Genomic DNA, 17,653 nt, shown 5'->3' on the forward strand with positions numbered 1-17,653 from the left:
CCGATGCATGGCGTTTTTGCCATCCCCCGCTACGAGCCGGACGGCGTTCGCGACGGTGCCGGCGTTCGTAGATAGAACGGTGCGCGTTCCTCCGGGGGCGCAAATGTTAATTCCTTTGAGACTTCGGCGGCCCTTCGCTAAGGGCATTGGGGCTCAAGGGGTTTTGCTGGGACCGTCTAGGGCCGGGGTCAGTGGACCTAATTTACTCCCGGCCCAGACCATAGTGAGAGGGGATGGAGAACCCTTCATCGCGGTCCTCAATGTGGGCTCGCAGACGGTGGTGGTCCCACAGGGGACCGTGCTTGCTCACGCAACGCCGGTGCCCTGTGAGGAACCCGTCGCGAGTCATGTCGGCGCTGCCCCTGCACCGCGACCACATTCAGACAGCGATGAAGGGTGGCTCGAGGCGCTTTGCGCGGGATCGACGGACCTGTCAAATTTAGAGCGCCAACGTCTTAAGACACTACTGAGGGAATTTTCCGACGTTTTCAGTCGGGATAAATACGATTTGGGCTGCACTCATCTGCTGCGTCACCATATTGATACGGGTGACAGCGCGCCAATACGCCAAAATCCTTTTCGGTTGAGTCCCGCCGAAAAGGACCATGTCAAATCGGCTGTTGATGACATGCTAGCCGCCGACATAATTTCTCCCTCCAACAGCCCTTGGGGAGCGCCGATCGTCCTGGTTAAGAAGCAGGACGGTTCGTTGCGGTTTTGCGTTGACTTTCGGCGCCTTAATAAAATTACGGTTGCCGACGCATACCCGCTCCCACGGATGGACGAATCGCTTGACGCCTTGGCGGGAGCGCGATTCTTCTCCACATTGGACTTACTTTCGGGATTCTGGCAGCTTCCTCTGGACGATGATTCAAAGCCTAAAACTGCTTTCCGTACTCCGCACGGCCTGTTTCAATTCAACCGGTTGCCGATGGGCTTACACTCAGCGCCGGCAACTTTCCAGCGGTTGATGGAATTGGTTTTGGCTGGATTGCAATGGGAGTCGTGCCTGATTTATTTGGATGACGTCATTGTCTTTGGCAAAACTTTTGAGGAACATCTCCAGAGGTTGCGGGCGGTTTTCCTAAAGATGCGGGCTGCTAATTTGAAATTTAAGCCCCAAAAATGCCATTTGTTACGCGAGTCGGTGCGTTATTTGGGGCACATCGTGGGGCGCTCAGGTATTTCTACCGATCCCGCCAAAACGCAGTGTGTAAGCTCCTGGCCGACTCCCACCTCAGTGGGAGAGGTTAGGAGTTTTATTGGGTTTGCGTCGTATTATAGACGCTTCGTCGCTAATTTTGCGACTATCGCCAAACCCCTACATGCTTTAACATCTAAAGGGGTTCGGTTTTGCTGGGGTCAGGAGGAGGAGGCTGCTTTTTGCTCCCTTCGGGATGCTTTGGTAAACGCTCCTCCCCTGATTTACCCTGATTTTTCAAAACCGTTCTTGCTCGACACCGATGCGAGCAACACGGGTATTGGGGGCGTGCTCTCCCAGGTGGTTGACGGCGTGGAACATGTGGTTGCGTACGGCAGTCGGGTGTTGTCTCCAGCGGAGCAACGGTATTGTGTCACCCGTAGGGAACTGTTGGCAATTGTCCATTTCGTCCAACAGTATCGCCCATATCTGTACGGTCGGCATTTCACCGTCCGCACAGATCATGCGGCACTGCAGTACGCCCTGAGGGTTCAACAGCCATCGGGACAATTGTCCCGATGGTTGGAGGTCCTCCAGGATTACGATTTCCAAACCACATACCGTAAGGGCGTTCGCCACACCAACGCGGACGCTCTGTCACGCTTGCCAACCACCTCCGAGTGTGCATGCCTCCTGGGGTCTGGACGTTGCAGGCCTCCAGGGGACACATCGGTACCTGTCTTGGCGGCCGCCAACGACGACGATGCAATGGTTCCTAATTCGATCGAACAACAGGGCAAAGATTCCCTGTTGGGGTTGCCCGTCATTGAATGGGGGCGCCTCCAGATGGAGGATGTCTCCCTCCTCGGGTGGCGACGTCGCGTTGGCGGTGCGGCGGGGGGAAAAAGAGGTGGTTCCGACGCATGGGAAATGTGCCAAGGTCTGCTAATGCATTGGGACGGGAAGTCACGTCGACATCGGCTGGTTGTCCCTACTGGGTTGCGGGGTAGGGTGGTATGGGCCGCTCATGAGCGCCTCCTACACCTGGGGACCCAAAAGACTCTCGCCTTGCTGCAACTTGATTTTTACTGGCCTGGCATGACGAGGGATGTGGGGGATTTGTTGGGATCGTGCCCTCAATGTGCACAACGCAAACCGCCGGCACGGGAGTCTAACCCGCCCTTGCAATCGATCAAAGTGTCCAGGATAAACGAGCTGGTCGCTCTGGACATTTTGGGACCATTCCCCGCCACCCCCAGAGGGAATAGATATTTGTTGACGGGTGTCGAGTATTTTACACGCTGGCCTATGGCCTGGCCTTTGGCCAACCAGTCGGCAGCAGCCATCGTGGAGGCCTTTGTTCAGGGTTATGTCCTGGACAAAGGTGCTCCGGAGAGGCTGCTGACCGACCAGGGCAGAAATTTTTCCGGTAAACTACTCAGACAAGTCTGCGATCTCCTGGGCACAAAGAAAATTCGGACCTCCCCATATCACCCACAAACTGACGGGATGGTCGAACGTTTGCATCGCACCATCTCGTCCATGTTATCACAACAAGTTTCGGACTCGCAAACGGATTGGGACCTACAAATTCAGGGGGTCTTGGCGGCGTACCGGATGGCACCCCATGCGGCTACGGGGTTTTCTCCCTTTTACCTCATGTACGGCCGAGAACCAGACCCGCCTGTTCGTGCCCAGTTGCGGATCCCCGTGCCGCAGGGAAAAACTAATCTGGCTGACCACGTTAAATTTAATCTGGACAAATTGACCGAGGCACGGGATGCTGCAATGCAAAACTCTGACCTCCGTCAGAAGGCAAATGAGCGCCTCAGATTGAGTCGAGCGCACATGCTGCAGTGGAAGCCGGGGGACAAGGCATGGTTGCACTGCCCCCAGGTGCCACTGGCAACCTCCTCTAAACTTGTGCGGCCGTGGCGGGGCCCTGTGGAAGTGGTGGAGGTGTTACGTCCGCAGTGCGTGCGCATCAAGTGGGGGAAGCGGCGATGGTTCGTGCACCCCTCCAGATTAAAACCCTTCGCTGCGGTACACAACCCCACTTCACACGCGCGTGGCCAAACATGTGGGGGGTCGGCCGACTTGCTGGGTCCGTCTCCGTCGCTCTCACCTAATGCCTTGCCGGCTGTGCCACCTTCAGGAGCATCAGGAGTGACGGGCTCACGCCCGATCACCCCTCCTGCGGATGCCGAGGGTCACGCGGAGTCAGAGGAATGCTCACCTCAAGACGGACAGTCGCCACCTGATGGTCCGCCACGCGGGGTTACCCCGTGTGAGGGGCCCGCTGCAAGGACGCGCGCTAAAATGCGCAAACTGTTGTGAGGCCGGAAAATGTGTACATAGCTGTTGTGTTTATTGGGTGTTGTGTGGATGGTGTGTTTCCCGCTCCTCGGATGTACATATGTTGGGTTCACCGTTTGTTGTGTGTGCGGGGTGGGTTCCCTGCTGGTTGTATATAAGCTGTTTTTTTACGGAATTCGTATTTATTCGGGGGGGTGCGACGGGTTGTTTCTCATCTTGTTGTTGTGTCTTGTTCTGGTTCCTGTTATGGTTCAAAAATAGTGAGGCACACGTCAGGGGGTGAAGGCACCTTTATTGTCAAATTTTTGTATGTTGGCAGCCGGGACGGCTGCATGCTATGTGGGGGGGAGTGATGTAGGGCTGTTACAGAGAGCCCGTTATGCATGGCAGCCTATGGTAAACAAGCACAGTGGGCGGGGCTACGTCAGTGCACGGGCAGGTGCCCTCTACGACGTCCGCGCTTCGGACGTTACGATCCCCCGGGGCCCCACCCCTCAGGGAGGTGGTTGTATAAAAGGGGAATGTATCGGGGGGCTCGGGAGTGATGTTTAGCTAAAGAAGAGGAGGCGGAAGACGTCTGAGATAGAGCCCTGGACTCCCCCTGGTACGCCGTCCTTATCAGGACCGCGCAGGCTCGAGCCAGTGGCGTGGTACCAGAGCCAGAGCCAGTGCTGGTCTGGACTCTGGGTACCGGGCCCGACTGACCAGTGTCGGGCCAAGATAGCCTCCCCTAGCCCATTAGTGGAGGACTCAGAGGCAGGCTAAGGTTAGCCTAGAGGTGTGTCCTCAGATAGACGGGTGAGGGGGCCGATACCCCCTCAATTGTGTATGTCACAAAGTTGGTATTCAAATAAACAAGTGTGCCTCCAACTCCGGTGTCAACGAGTCATAAGCATTACTACAGATGCATAGATTCACAGATGTACAAAGTGACACATTAAAGACAAGCCACAGTTCACTGACACCCACGGGACTTCTGCGGAGGACAAGAACATTAGGCGCGTGCAGGCTCCCCCTACTTTTGTCCCTTAGGGGCCGTCCATAAATGACGTCACGCAATTTTGGACGATTTTCGACCCCCCTCCTCCTTCGTCACACGGCGTCACAAAAAAATCAGACGCCTCTTCAAATATGACGTCACAAAGCTCTGCCCCCCCCCCCCCCCCAAAAAAAACATGCTTCAAATCGCTTTAAACTATTGTCATTGTAGTGGGTATTTAATGTGGCGCTGTACTCTGATGTTGTAGGAGAAAACATTTATTTAAAAGTGTATTTAATTAAGTAGAACGTGTTGTCTATACTGTATTTAAAGTTGCGCATTTTGATGTGACGTCACATTTCTCAAACTCTCCCCCCTCGTCACACATCGTCACAAATGTCTGACTGCCCCCCCAGGTGCGTGACGTCATTTATGGACGGCCCCCTATCCCTTATTCTTCCCTCCCTATATAATAATAATAACCGACGCCCTCCCGCTCCTCATAGTCCCCACGTGTGTGGGGCAGTGAGCCCAATTCCCCCCCCCCCCCCCCGTCTATGGACCCAGGAGTATTGAGGCCGGACTGAGGCCTGCGGGGTTGTTATACCCCCGTACCAGCCCCCCCCCCCCCCCCCTGGTGCGGTCTGTGCATTGTACAGGGACTCCTCTACTTACGAACGAGTTACGTTCCAGATGTCTGTTCGTTAGTCGATTTGTTCGTAAGTCCAACTTTACTCGATTCCAAACGTGTTGTACGGCGTGTACACTAAACACGGGGAATGGATTTAAAAGTTGTATAATTTCCTGTAAATGTAGATGCCACTGGTTCTTCACGTTCTGCAGATGTAGATGCCACCACCGCCATCTTATGCGGGGCAGTTGAACTGACGACTCTCGGTCCGAACAGGCAACTGGACATACGGACAGGTTTGTTCGTATCTCTGAAAGTTCGTAAGTGGAGGAGTCCCTTATCATGTTATTGAACTCTGGGGGCTTTCTCAGTCATCAAATGAATAGTTTGCAGTATTGTGCCTGCCGAATATATTGTGTGCGCATCTCAATTGTTCTATTAGATGAGTTCAATAGACTGTGTTGGTTGTCTGGGTTGGTGATGGGGGTGGGAGAGGGGGGGATGAGGGATGACCTTGTCTGGGAATCTAACTCATATCACAGTGCATTCACCACGGCTTCACCGATCCATCCCACACGTTCATAACGTTGGTGCTGAAAAGAGAGCATGACTATTAATGGGTTAAGTCAACATTGTATGTTTTGTATATAACATGAAGGGGTTATGGACATTCTAGCCAATGACTAAGTGGAAAAGTATCACAGCTTAAGCACAAGCACTCATCTCGGTTAGTGGCCCTGTACCACCCGCGAATAATCCACATCAGCACGATGGGGGCCAGTTCATCCATGGGGCAAGGATAGCTCCCTACCTGCACAGCGCTGTGTTTATCGACCCCAGTGGGATGAGAAACGGAGTTGACCCTTGACTGGGATTTGAAAGCGGAACCTTCTGCTGCGTAGGTGTTCGCGATTGCACACTGCGCTACGAACCCGGTTGAGCGAGTTCGATACCTGCTCACGGCCAACACCAGCGACAATTATCTGAATCGGTTCTGGGCCTCCCCTAGGTTGCCTCAGCCTCAAATGAGTACCTGGTGCGATGTGTAAACATCGCCTCTGGAGAGACAAGGACGGCAGGCCGTGGTGCTGGCCACCCACCGTCGCGTGTGCCTTGCCGGTCTTCATAGGTGCTAATCGCTAACAGCACTTGCCCCAAAAGTTTGTTGAGGCTATATGGGAAATATTTGTCTTTGTCTTTGCTGTGTCGCTCGCTAATGTGTTTTCCGCGTCGTACCTCGTGTTTTTTTTTGGCACGATGTCCAACACATCGCTCCGTGTGCCTGGAGCACCAATCTGGAGCTGAACTTGATTTGGAAATTGACAATTTAGTTCCTGAAAAGAATTCCAGTACATCGAGCAAAATGTCAGACATCATGCTGAACAACACGCGGTCCGAACCAAGAACACATCAGAGAGCTTAACCTTCTAAATTTTTCTCGTACAGTAGTTATCTGTAATCCATCCCTCCAGCCTTCTTAGTTAAGTTCTTCAATCATTTAGCGTAGTTAATATGCAGTGGTTGTTTCGACAATGGCATCAGCGAATCTGCGATGGTTCGTAGCATTGGCGAGGCTATTCACAGCGACATTACGTTATATATTTTTCAACAAGGGCATGAGCATGAATCGAGAACGTAAATATTATTTTCACAGATTTAATAACACCCAACAGCTCGTTAAACATTTGCACCAATTGCGAGTGTCACCCGTATTGAAACACTCATGGCGTTCTTGTCGGGACATCACTGAAGGTCGAGTGGGTCAACAGAGGGGGACGGGAAAAAAAAATGCGACGCCAATGCTGTCACATTTGTGACTGATAAATAAAGGTGAACATACATTGAGCGCACGTCACAACGATTAGAATTCATGTGTGTGGGCGTATTAGGCTCGCAATTAGACTCCTCCATTGTGCCTGGCCAAGCGCAGTGTACCGTACTCGTGGCAATTACGTCTCGTTAGGGTGCCATACTTGCGTTGAGTTACAGTGGTGACCACATTAAAAGCTCCGGCAAAAAAACTCTGAACAAGAACCCGCATCTAACGAGCTCGCGTTGGGGCCCTCAGCGAAGGTTTGCGTCCGGCACAGAGAAGGCCACGTTTGGTGGCTTGTGAATACATCATCATCGTGTAACAGTCCTCCATAGGGACCGTCCATAAATGACGTCACGCGATTGTGGACGATTTTTGACCCCCCCCGTCGTCACACGGCGTCACAAAAAGTCAGAACCCCCCCTCAAATATGACGTCACAAAGCTCTGCCCCCCCCCCAAATAATAATAAAACATGCTTCAAATCGCTTTAAACTATTGTCATTGTAGTGCGTATTTAATGTGGCGCGGCAATCTGATGCTGTAGGAGAAAACATGTATTAAACAGTCTATTTAATTAAGTAGAACGTGTTGTCTATATTTATTTAAAGTTGCGCATTTTGATGTGACGTCACATTTCTCAAACCCCCCCTTGTCACACATCGTCAAAAATGTCTGACCCCCCCCCCCCCCCTAGGTGCGTGACGTCATTTATGGACGGCCCCATAATGCATGCCTGTCAACCCCTTCTCAGTGCCTACCTTATTCCAGACCAATTCAGACCTTATTTGTCATCCCACGCCCTTATAAATCGACGATCATCTTACAAAATCCCATCACAAGGGAGAAACAATTTCCCTGCACAAGAAATGGGTAGACCGTATGGGGATGACAACTTTGATAATGACCCCCCCACCCCCCAACAACATGGGCATTCCCCTACCCTCTATACCCACTGACGTCAATCCCTGCAACGAGTTGGCCGGGAGTAGGCGAGCGGTGGGGCAGTGGTTAGCGCGCTGCGCTACAAACCTGCTGACCTAGGTTCAATTCCTGCTCACGGCCAACACCGGTGACGATTATCTGAACCGGTCCTGGGCCTCCCCTAGGTCGACTCAGCCTCAAAAGAGTACCTGGTGCGGTGTGTAGTAAACATCGCCACTGGGGAGACAAAGACGGCCGGGCGTGGTGCTGGCCACCCACCCCCTCGTGTGCCGTGCCGGCTTTCATAGGTGCCCGCTAACAGCACTTGCACCCAACAGTCTGTTCAGGCTATACGGGGGATCTTTGTCTTTGTGGCTGGAGATGAAGGGAGGGAATGGGATAAGAGGACCGTGGGGATAGGAGGGGAGGGACGAGAGGAGAGAGCTGTGGATGAAGGAGGGAGCTGTGTGTGGAATAAAAGTACTATAACAGCTACAATCGTGTGCACGAGACACTTAATATTGCAGAGCTATGAGATGGCACCGGGGTTGCAGTACAGCAAGTTGGATGCTGACCTATATCTTTAGATCTTTGACGAGAGTGTCGGGGTAGGATGTCCCGGGTTCTCCAGTTTTCTCTCACATCCACGAATATTGTAACACCCATTTGTACTTTCATTGGCCGTGCACCTCAAGCTCTTAATACAGCTTTTCCAGAAAAGCGTATTCAAGGAAACATTACACGGCTAACATACACGGGCCAGCAAGCACGACGCACCCCTAACGCAGTGTGCAGTCGACTTTAATTCAGCACGTTGCGTTTTTTCTCGGGAAGTATTTAATTAGCGACGGTCATGGCAGCGATTGCGTCCGGCACTCGGCAGGGGTGGCAGCAGCAGCCTCCGAGGCCGGCGTGAGGCCCACGGGGCTCGCCTCGTGGCGGTGCTTGTGGTGGGCACGCCACAGTCCGGCAGGGCTGGGACGCCGAGTCGCTGTTTTGGGTAAAACAAAGATGTAGGAGAGCCTTCAATGAATGTAGTTTATTTTCGGTGGGGTAAGTCTCTCGTAGCAACATAACTCAGGTCTCAGTACGTTATGTGATATGCATACCTGTCAACTTCTGATTAGTGACTATCTTATTACAGACCAATTCAGACCTCATTGGTCACGCTGTGCCCCTTATATATCTGAACGTGCATCCTACAGTCCCATCACAAGGGAGAAACACAAACAAATAGACAACAATTATGTTTTTTTGCCCGTATTGAAACGGCTGTATGCCGTATGGCCCTGAAAGCTCAATTTCCCTGTACAAGAATACGGGTAAACTGTGTGTGTTGACAGCTATTATGGGTATGTGCCCACTTGCCCACGAGTCAATGTCAGTCGTACGTTTCGTGTTGCTGTTTAAAATGTACAAACACCGACCATGCCAGTGCACGGTACACGAGCCTGGTGCAAAATAAATCCTATTAGACAATACTAATTCGATGGCTAATCAATACATTTAGCTGAACGATGAGTGAAGAATTCAATCTATTGTGTGAGCAAGCATGGCAACTGGATAGGTTGGTAAGGAAAACAGCACCACCTAAGCTTGCTGGAAATATTTTTGATATATATTTTAAATATCTGCCAAGTTCACTTCTAGTTGGAGTACATGACGTAAAAAAAGATTGGCTTTGTATCACTTCAAAATAGATGTAGGGGCACACGCCTGTCATACAGCGACTTGGAATTACTGTTGTTGTGTTTGAGATGCTCAGGAGCTGGGAAATGATGTGCTTCTTATATAGTCTGTACAGCAAGTAGGTCGGTGGAATTAGGGGTTGTCTATAAATGACGTCACGCGATTTTGGACGATTTTTCACCCCCCCCCCCCTAGTCACACGGCGTCACAAAAAGTCAGACCACCCCCCCTCAAATATGACGTCACAAAAATATAAACATGCTTCAAATCGCTTTAAACTATTGTCATTGTAGTGCGTATTTAATGTGGCGCTGTACTCTGATGTTGTAGGAGAACACATTTATTAAAAAGTATATTTAATTAAGTAAAACGTGTTGTCTATATTATTTAAAGTTGCGCATTTTGATGTGACATCACATTTCTCAACCCCCCCCCCCCTCGTCACACATCGTCACAAATGTCTGACCCCCCCCCCCCCCTAGGTGCGTGACGTTATTTATGGACGGCCCCTTATACATTTTTGCCGTTTCCCAAAATGTTATCCTGATCGGTGCCATGAATAATCCATTCAGATCTCTTGCAGAGCAGTAGCACCCGTTGTGTTCGTGAAAGCAGATACCACAGAACTAGCTCTGAGATCCCTTCAAGAGACCTCTGTTTTTGACACTTGGGGCAGCAATTTCCCCAGTGGTCCTGCCAGATGAGATTAATGTTCGTAGCATGACAGTCAAATCGATTTTTTTTATACCAAGAGGTAGAATTTTGCCATATTAATTGCAGAACCAAATTGAATGTGATGATATTATTGGTTCTTTCGGTAAAGTCACGTAGATAGAAAATAAAATAAAAGGTAATACAATTATATAAAAAAGGAAAATAATAAAAGCAAAAAAACCCACAGGTGGGTTTTTTGCTTTGATTATTTTAAATTTATTTTTATTTATTTTAATTTAATTTAATTTGATTTAATTTAATTTTTTTTTATTTTTATTGTATTTTCTATCTACGTGACTTTACCGAAAGAACCAAGACTATGAATTCCTGCAGTCGCGAAAGTTTTAAGTCAAAATTAAATGTGATGATTTTTCGTGTGCACACTCATTGGTTTCCTGGCGCTGAGACCATGAACTCGTTAAACTTGAGAATGCGGTTTAACCAAAGGTCGCTGTCCTGATTGAGACCGAGGATCTCCGCGGCACGAGCTCAGCGCTCTGACCTCTGAGCCACCCATGAGCATGGCACGCACAGCGTTGCATGCGACACATTGTGAATAATGCCCGTGAGCATCCGTGAACCCCTTTTGTCTTTTAATCTCAGTCTGTCATGGTTTATTTACACACGCAGCAACAGCCCTACACGCGGAAGCCTATCAGCTGGAGCAGATGGTCTGTCGCTATAATACGGGGTTGACTCACTGCCATTTCCACCGATTTTAGGCATTTAGTTGACATCCAAAAATTCAGAAAATTTACCGATTATGCCGTCACACGAGTACAATGATGCCATGACTCGTTAAATTGTAGAGTTGAGTGTACACCGGTAATTTTATTGTTTTGTATGTTTATAATTGTTGTCGCAAATTTTGCGATATCACATTTATTTGCAATACTGTCAACGTATGAATGCAGAGAAAATGGCAATTCTCATGACTCGGGAATTGGAGGATGACAGCACAGCCCGATTTTAATATCTGTTGATTCAATAAGCCTGCCTTAACACAACCACATAACCGTTGACTACAGCGCGTTTACTGAAAGTATGTACAGTATTAACAGATGTGTGTGTATATTCTTGTTATTTTATCCTTAATGGCTGGTTACATCACATGAATTGAAAAGCCAGTCTTTGATGGCCAGACTTTCACCTGGCTACACCTGAGATTGCTGAGAACTAGGATTAATCTGTGGTCACAAGTTGATATTTGTACTCAAGTATCAGTGATGCTGGCTCAGTATTGTGACCCGCATTCAATTCGGGGATATTTAGCCACCACAAGCACCAGAGTTATTGATTTGCAGGAATTAAAGTCACTGGCTTAGAAGTGAAGGATGCAACCACCCCGATGAAATAGCGTGTTATGTGTTCTGTAAATAAATAGTAAGTAGTTATTGTCGTCGTTGTTGTATGTATGTGTGTATGTATGTTGAAGTTCTTTCGCATTGTACGTAGCCAACCGTGCTAATCGGAGGTGTGGGGAGAACAATTTGCAGGGAATTTGAACAATTTGCAGAGAATCTTTCAATGTTGGAAAACTTGGACCGTGACGTTGGCACACAAATGGCCCACTCTTGAGAATGACGTCACGGTATCTCGAACACCCACTGTGTATTTCTGCTTTTAAAACACCCATAGAAATATCCCGGGCAGCAATATTAGCAATATTATTTGAAGGAAAAATCATCATATTAGCATTCCCAAAGATTAATGAGTTTACAAGAATATATTTGGCACACACAACCAAACTTGATAACTTTCAATATTTGACAGTAATCTGGACCACAGAAATGTGCAATTTCCATCCAAATGGAGATGAGTGCCACCCCACTGCTGATGTGGCAGTGACACACTTTGCACTTCAAACAGCGCACTAGGAATTAACGACAATGCTGGCAAGCACCACGAAACCGAGGTCACAAATTACAGATCAACAACTATTCGTGGGCAAAGTGGCATTGTTCGACAATCCTGAAAAAGGGCATTGGGCACATTCTCAAAGGCTCGACGAAGGAAACTCTGGAAGGAGAGGATGCTGGGCAAAGAAGCCAAGGGACAGAAAAAGAAAACTGCTCTATGACAAACTATAAGGAAGGGGTGCGATTGTACAGTGAAACGAAGAAGAAAGCCCAAGATCGGACAGACGATCGAGGGAGCTTGAGCCAAAGACCTGCCAGTTGGCGGTGGCATAAAGGTGACGTTCAAAGTCATTCACATTACTATTGTTCGTTTTGCTGCATCGGTTTGTTGCAGAGGACCCATGATGGACTACGAACGTCCCAACGTTGAGACCATCAAGTGCGTGCTGGTGGGGGACAACGCCGTGGGTAAGACGCGCCTCATCTGCGCGCGGGCCTGCAACGCGACGCTCACGCAGTACCAGCTGCTGGCCACGCACGTGCCCACCGTCTGGGCCATCGACCACTACCGCGTGTGCCAGGAGGTGAGCCGCCGCCCCACGCGGACAACCTCACTCGATGTTCGTCACGCTAACCTCCGATTAGCACGGTTGGCTACACACAAAGATCCCCCGTATAGATTTAACAGACTGTTGGGGCAAGTGCTATTAGCGAGCGCCTATGAAGGCCTGCACGGCACACGAGGGGGTGGGTGGCCAGCACCACGCCAGGTCACCTTCGTCTCCCTAGTGGCGATGTTTACACATCGCACCAGGTACTCATTTGAGGCTGAGTCAACCTAGGGGAGGCCCAGGACCGGTTCAGATAATCGTCACAGGTGTTGGCCGTGAGCGGGAATCGATCTCGGGTCGCCGGGTTCATGATGCAGCACGCTAACCGTTACACTACCGCTCCTCACAAACATACACATTCGTACATCATCAACCTTGGTCAATCCACTGTTGGATGAAGGCCTTTCGAAGCCGCTGACATCTCTCACGATCCTGAGATTCAAAACTCCACCAAACACCTGCTCCTGAGCTAATATCACCGCTCAACCTCCGTGACGGACACTCTTGAGTGTTCTACGTTCCGTCGCCGCCACTCCATCATTAGCCTTTGCCCAGCCGCCATCATCAAATGTTCATTTATACATTCCCCTGCTGCTCGGTGAGGCCTTCATCCAGCATTGGATTAATTATAAATTCAATGATGATGATATTCTGATGATATTCTTCTGTGATAAGACACTGTCAGTGATGTGGTGAGTTATATTGTTGCTGTACACTTGTGTACAATAAGTCCTGGATTAATTAATTATGAAAAAATTAACATTTTGCTGTGGGCTTGTGGTGATGTTAATGTGCCTCTACGCTCAACCAAGTATCGGGTTGTCAATGCACTTCATAATGGTAAGTTAGTATATTGTACAGAAGCTTTGCATGGGTTTAGATGTGGTTGGATTGCGTATTTTGTTAAACTAAGCACAGAGTAGAAGTGAACTCGCACATTGACCACCAGGAGGGGCTAATGATGATTATAGTACAGGTTTCCCCACTTTACGCAGGTTCAGTTTGTGCAATTTCGTGTACAGTCTGTTCTGTAACGCGGTACTAGTTGCGTTCCTGAAGAACGCTGCATTATGGAAAAATCTCGTTTCATAAATTATATATAATAGAGGGCAAAGCAGAGTCCGTGATAACACGTGAGATGCGTACGCAGCCTGAACAAAGACTGAGGTGTGTGGGTAGCATCTAGAAGCATCCAGCAGCATCCCACGTTGTGTGATTCTACGCCGAGGCAGTCGCACAACCGCTTATTCTTAGTCGCGCGACGCAGTTCTGTGAACTCAATCGCGTTACATCCAATTCGCGTTATGAAAACACGCGTTGTAGGAAAACAGACTGTATATGTGGCCAGCTTATTTCTCCCCACAATTCGCTAAATATGCAGTTTCAATTCACTCACGTGCGGCTATTTGTTCGGACGTGGGACAACATTTCGTGTGTGCTGTACGCGCTACTCGGTAGGCCGCTCTCACGCGCGGTTTCATTTTGCGTGGCCCTTTTTATGTAACGCATGTAACACATGAAGCGAGGAGAAAACCTGTAACGTCCTTCATAACCAACGGGGGCAAACCAGCCAAGATGGCCGCCACACATTTGAAACCATTCGGGTTGGACAGCAGCACGATGATGATGATGATGATGGAGGGGGGGGGTCTTCATATTTGTGTATTGTCGGGGGCCGCACATCAGGGGCCGCACGAAAGGCCACCAGAGGCCGGTAGTGACCCGCAGGGCCTACAATGCAGAACGCTGGTTTATCTCATCACTTTCCCTCATCACATTCTCTCTCATCACTTTAGCTCAGCACTTTCCCTCTCTCTCGATGCAGTAGTCGTGTAGAGTTTGAGATGCGCTTCGCGGATAGCCAAAATCGCGGATAGCAAGCTCGTAAGTAACGAGGGATTAGTGTACAATATACAGCTTTCTTGCTGTGCTGCCATCTCCAGTACTCCTCATAGCCCTGAAGGTTCAGAGTTTCACAGACATTGTATTATTTTGTACATATTTACAAACCCTGCACATTGAAGGACAGCAGGATCACCATAGTTGAAGACGTAGGCAGTTTTTTGTAATTTATTTTCAAATGTGAGATTTAAGTCATCTCATTTTTCCATATGAATACTTTCATTTTATATCGTGTTAGTCATTGCTAATAGCATCCCATAAGGCTGTACATTAATTATATATGAGGACCAAATCCCATACACATCTACGACCAAGCAAATGAAAACCCTACTACTTAAGCAAACTTAAAAATGAATACACAAATTACGAAATGGCACCAAAACAAGAGGCAATGGACTAATAATCCAGCCGCCTCAAATTATACAGTGCCCTATGCTAGTGCCGCACTAAATTACTGATTTGTAGCAGGTATTGACCCAATGGCTCTGAATTATGTGTGAGCATGCCAAGCGCTCTGCTTAGCATGTATGTTCACAAATGGGTTTATAGAGTGTCCGTGTCAATGTGTGCTCGCGTGTGTGTGTGTGTGCGCGTGTAAGTGGGTTGGTATTCACGTTGCATATACAGTACACACATCTGTAGTTGAACAGGTAGATGTGCACGTGCCTATGTGTTTGGGGAAAGACGTGCATATACAGTGAGGGAATTAAAGCTTTCGTGACTGCAGGAATTAATATTCTTTGGGTGGTTCGGTAAAGTCACCTAGATCGGTTCAAAGAAAAGAACCAATCTACGTGACTTTGCAGAAAGACCCAAAGAACACCTATAGTGTACTCATCCACGTGTACATGCACATGCACATGCAGTTGGAAAGGGTGTGCATGCACACGTGGATGAGTACACTATAGGTGTTCTTTGGGTCTTTCGGTAAAGTCACGTAGATTGGTTCTTTTCTTTGAACCTATCTAGGTGACTTTACCGAACGACCCAAAGAATATTAATTCCTGCAGTCACGAAAGCTTCAAGTCAAGATTCATACCATAGGTGTTTGCGTGCATGTGTATGTGCATCGACGAGTCTGTTTTTTTTCATAATTTAATGATCGGTATCAGTTGTAGAATGAAGAGGTTATTTTCTAAAGCAGGGCTGTAGAATTAATTCTGCACACCCCATGAGTTTTACTATTTCGTGTCGGAGAATTCAGCAGATGCCCGAATTTTCAAGGTCACTCCAGACTGCTTTTACACCACATACAAGAACGTCGCAGGCTCTGCAGGAGTAAGACACGTGAACATTCTTCACACTTAACCAGTCGAAGTTCTGCAAACTGTAACACGTGTGTATCTTAAGTAAAATAACAAAATTTGAAGCAAAACGTTATTGTTTTTTTGTGTTTGTGTCATATGGTTGCTTCTCTGTATTGGTAGTTTTGAGCCAATGGTGGCAAGGCCACGTTCCTATGGCAGGGACGAGTCCTGTCACTTGAACATTCACTCGAGACATCCCACCAATTGCTGCAAGCCATACCCGGGGTCGTGTAAACTAAAACTAAACTAAACGATGTTTTACTTTACTCGGTAGGGCCCACTGAGCGATAAAGCACTTTTCCAGAAGCGACCTGGCCACAAATTATACATCAACGAAGTGGCTCATCACGTGGAAATTTACAGCGGCCAAATACTCCTAAAGTGCACGTATCTAAACACGTCACCACCCGTGTGCTTTGTGTAAGTCAACGCTCGTACAATGAACGTCGATGCGGCAGCGTACGATGACCGAACGCGCCCCTTCTGGTTCGTGCAGGTGCTGGAGCGCTCACGGGATGTCGTGGACGAAGTCAACGTGTCCCTGCGCCTGTGGGACACGTTTGGAGATCACCACAAAGACCGGCGCTTTGCTTACGGGAGGTAATTTCGTCGGCCCCTTCTCTTCATTGTGGTGTCTGCGGCATTCGCAATCCGTCCAAGTTGCTCTCGGCCATTCGATTGTGCTCTTCCGCATACACGACTGTCTTCCGTCTACATGCATAGTCTCGTTGTACAAAAGTGGCTCCGGGGTGGATGAATAATGAAAGTGTGCTGGCGATACCCGAATCGCAGGTGTGATTGACAGATCACGCGGAGATTGCCATCCGTCCAATCAGAAACAGCCGCCGGAGAGATTTTGACTGGTCCGAGTCGCGTTTGAGTGGCATTCTCCCCTCTTATATGTGGGGTTTAATCAAGGGCCAGAGCATCTTTCAAAACAGTCATGGAGGACCGATAACGCCTCGCTGGGTAAAACAAGTGCGTCATTAATTGTATTATGATCATACGCTAATTATGTTTGCCGTCAGCAAAGAGTTTTATTATGATGCCCAAGGTGCTTTGTACTTAAATTTATTGCTCGAGCAGGAATAGCTGTGCTGCTTTACTTGTTCATAGCACAGGCCACTGAGCGAATTGGAATTCGCAAAAAATAACGATGCCCATTTGCTCTGAAGGGTATTTAACTGCTGGACCATGCATCAATGCGGTACAGAATAACCAACGTCTAGTTGTCACACACCGCTTTGCATGAAATAATGTTCACATGAGTGAAATAAATGTGCTTTCTAGGAAGTGTAATTTCCTGTTTCGAGAGTGTTCGACCTTTCTGACAAGCACTGCATTAGTCGTGCTTGGTGGTCCTGTCATGTCGACTGTGTGCATGCCGAGGTTTGGATACACAGCGCAGATTCAGATTCACTTTCATGGGTACATTTTCTCGGCATGAGCTCTGAAAGCCTGCGTACTGGGCAGATGTATTTTGTCGTTGGTTTATAATCAACTGCAACATCTGAGACGTGAATTCTTGGGTCTTTCGGTAAAGTCACGTAGATAGGTTCAAAGAAAATAACAAAATAATAACAAAAAACTACTGAAGAATATAACAAAAAATAACTCAAAACTCCTGTAGTTTCTTGTTATTTTTTGTTATTTTCTTTGAACCTATCAACGTGACTTTACCGAAAGACGCACGAATATGAATTCCTGCAGTCACGAAAGCTTTAAGTCAAGATCTGAGACGTGACTTACGTTGCAATGAAGTTGTCCT

General features: G+C 48.4%; 1 protein-coding gene across 1 annotated transcript in view; it reads left to right on the top strand.

The window, feature by feature from the left end:
- Positions 1-17,653, top strand: part of RHOBTB2 (Rho related BTB domain containing 2) — an 86,797-nt gene that overhangs the window by 31,340 nt on the left and 37,804 nt on the right. The window contains exons 3-4 of the mRNA XM_078593253.1: positions 12,460-12,649; positions 16,382-16,485. Of these exons, the coding sequence (XP_078449379.1) occupies positions 12,467-12,649; positions 16,382-16,485 (287 nt within the window). The 5' untranslated portion in view covers positions 12,460-12,466. The remainder of the gene's footprint in view (positions 1-12,459; positions 12,650-16,381; positions 16,486-17,653) is intronic.

Source organism: Lampetra planeri, chromosome 4, assembly GCF_965212315.1.
Source record: "Lampetra planeri chromosome 4, kcLamPlan1.2.h2, whole genome shotgun sequence".
NCBI classification, from domain to species: Eukaryota; Metazoa; Chordata; class Hyperoartia; order Petromyzontiformes; family Petromyzontidae; genus Lampetra; species Lampetra planeri.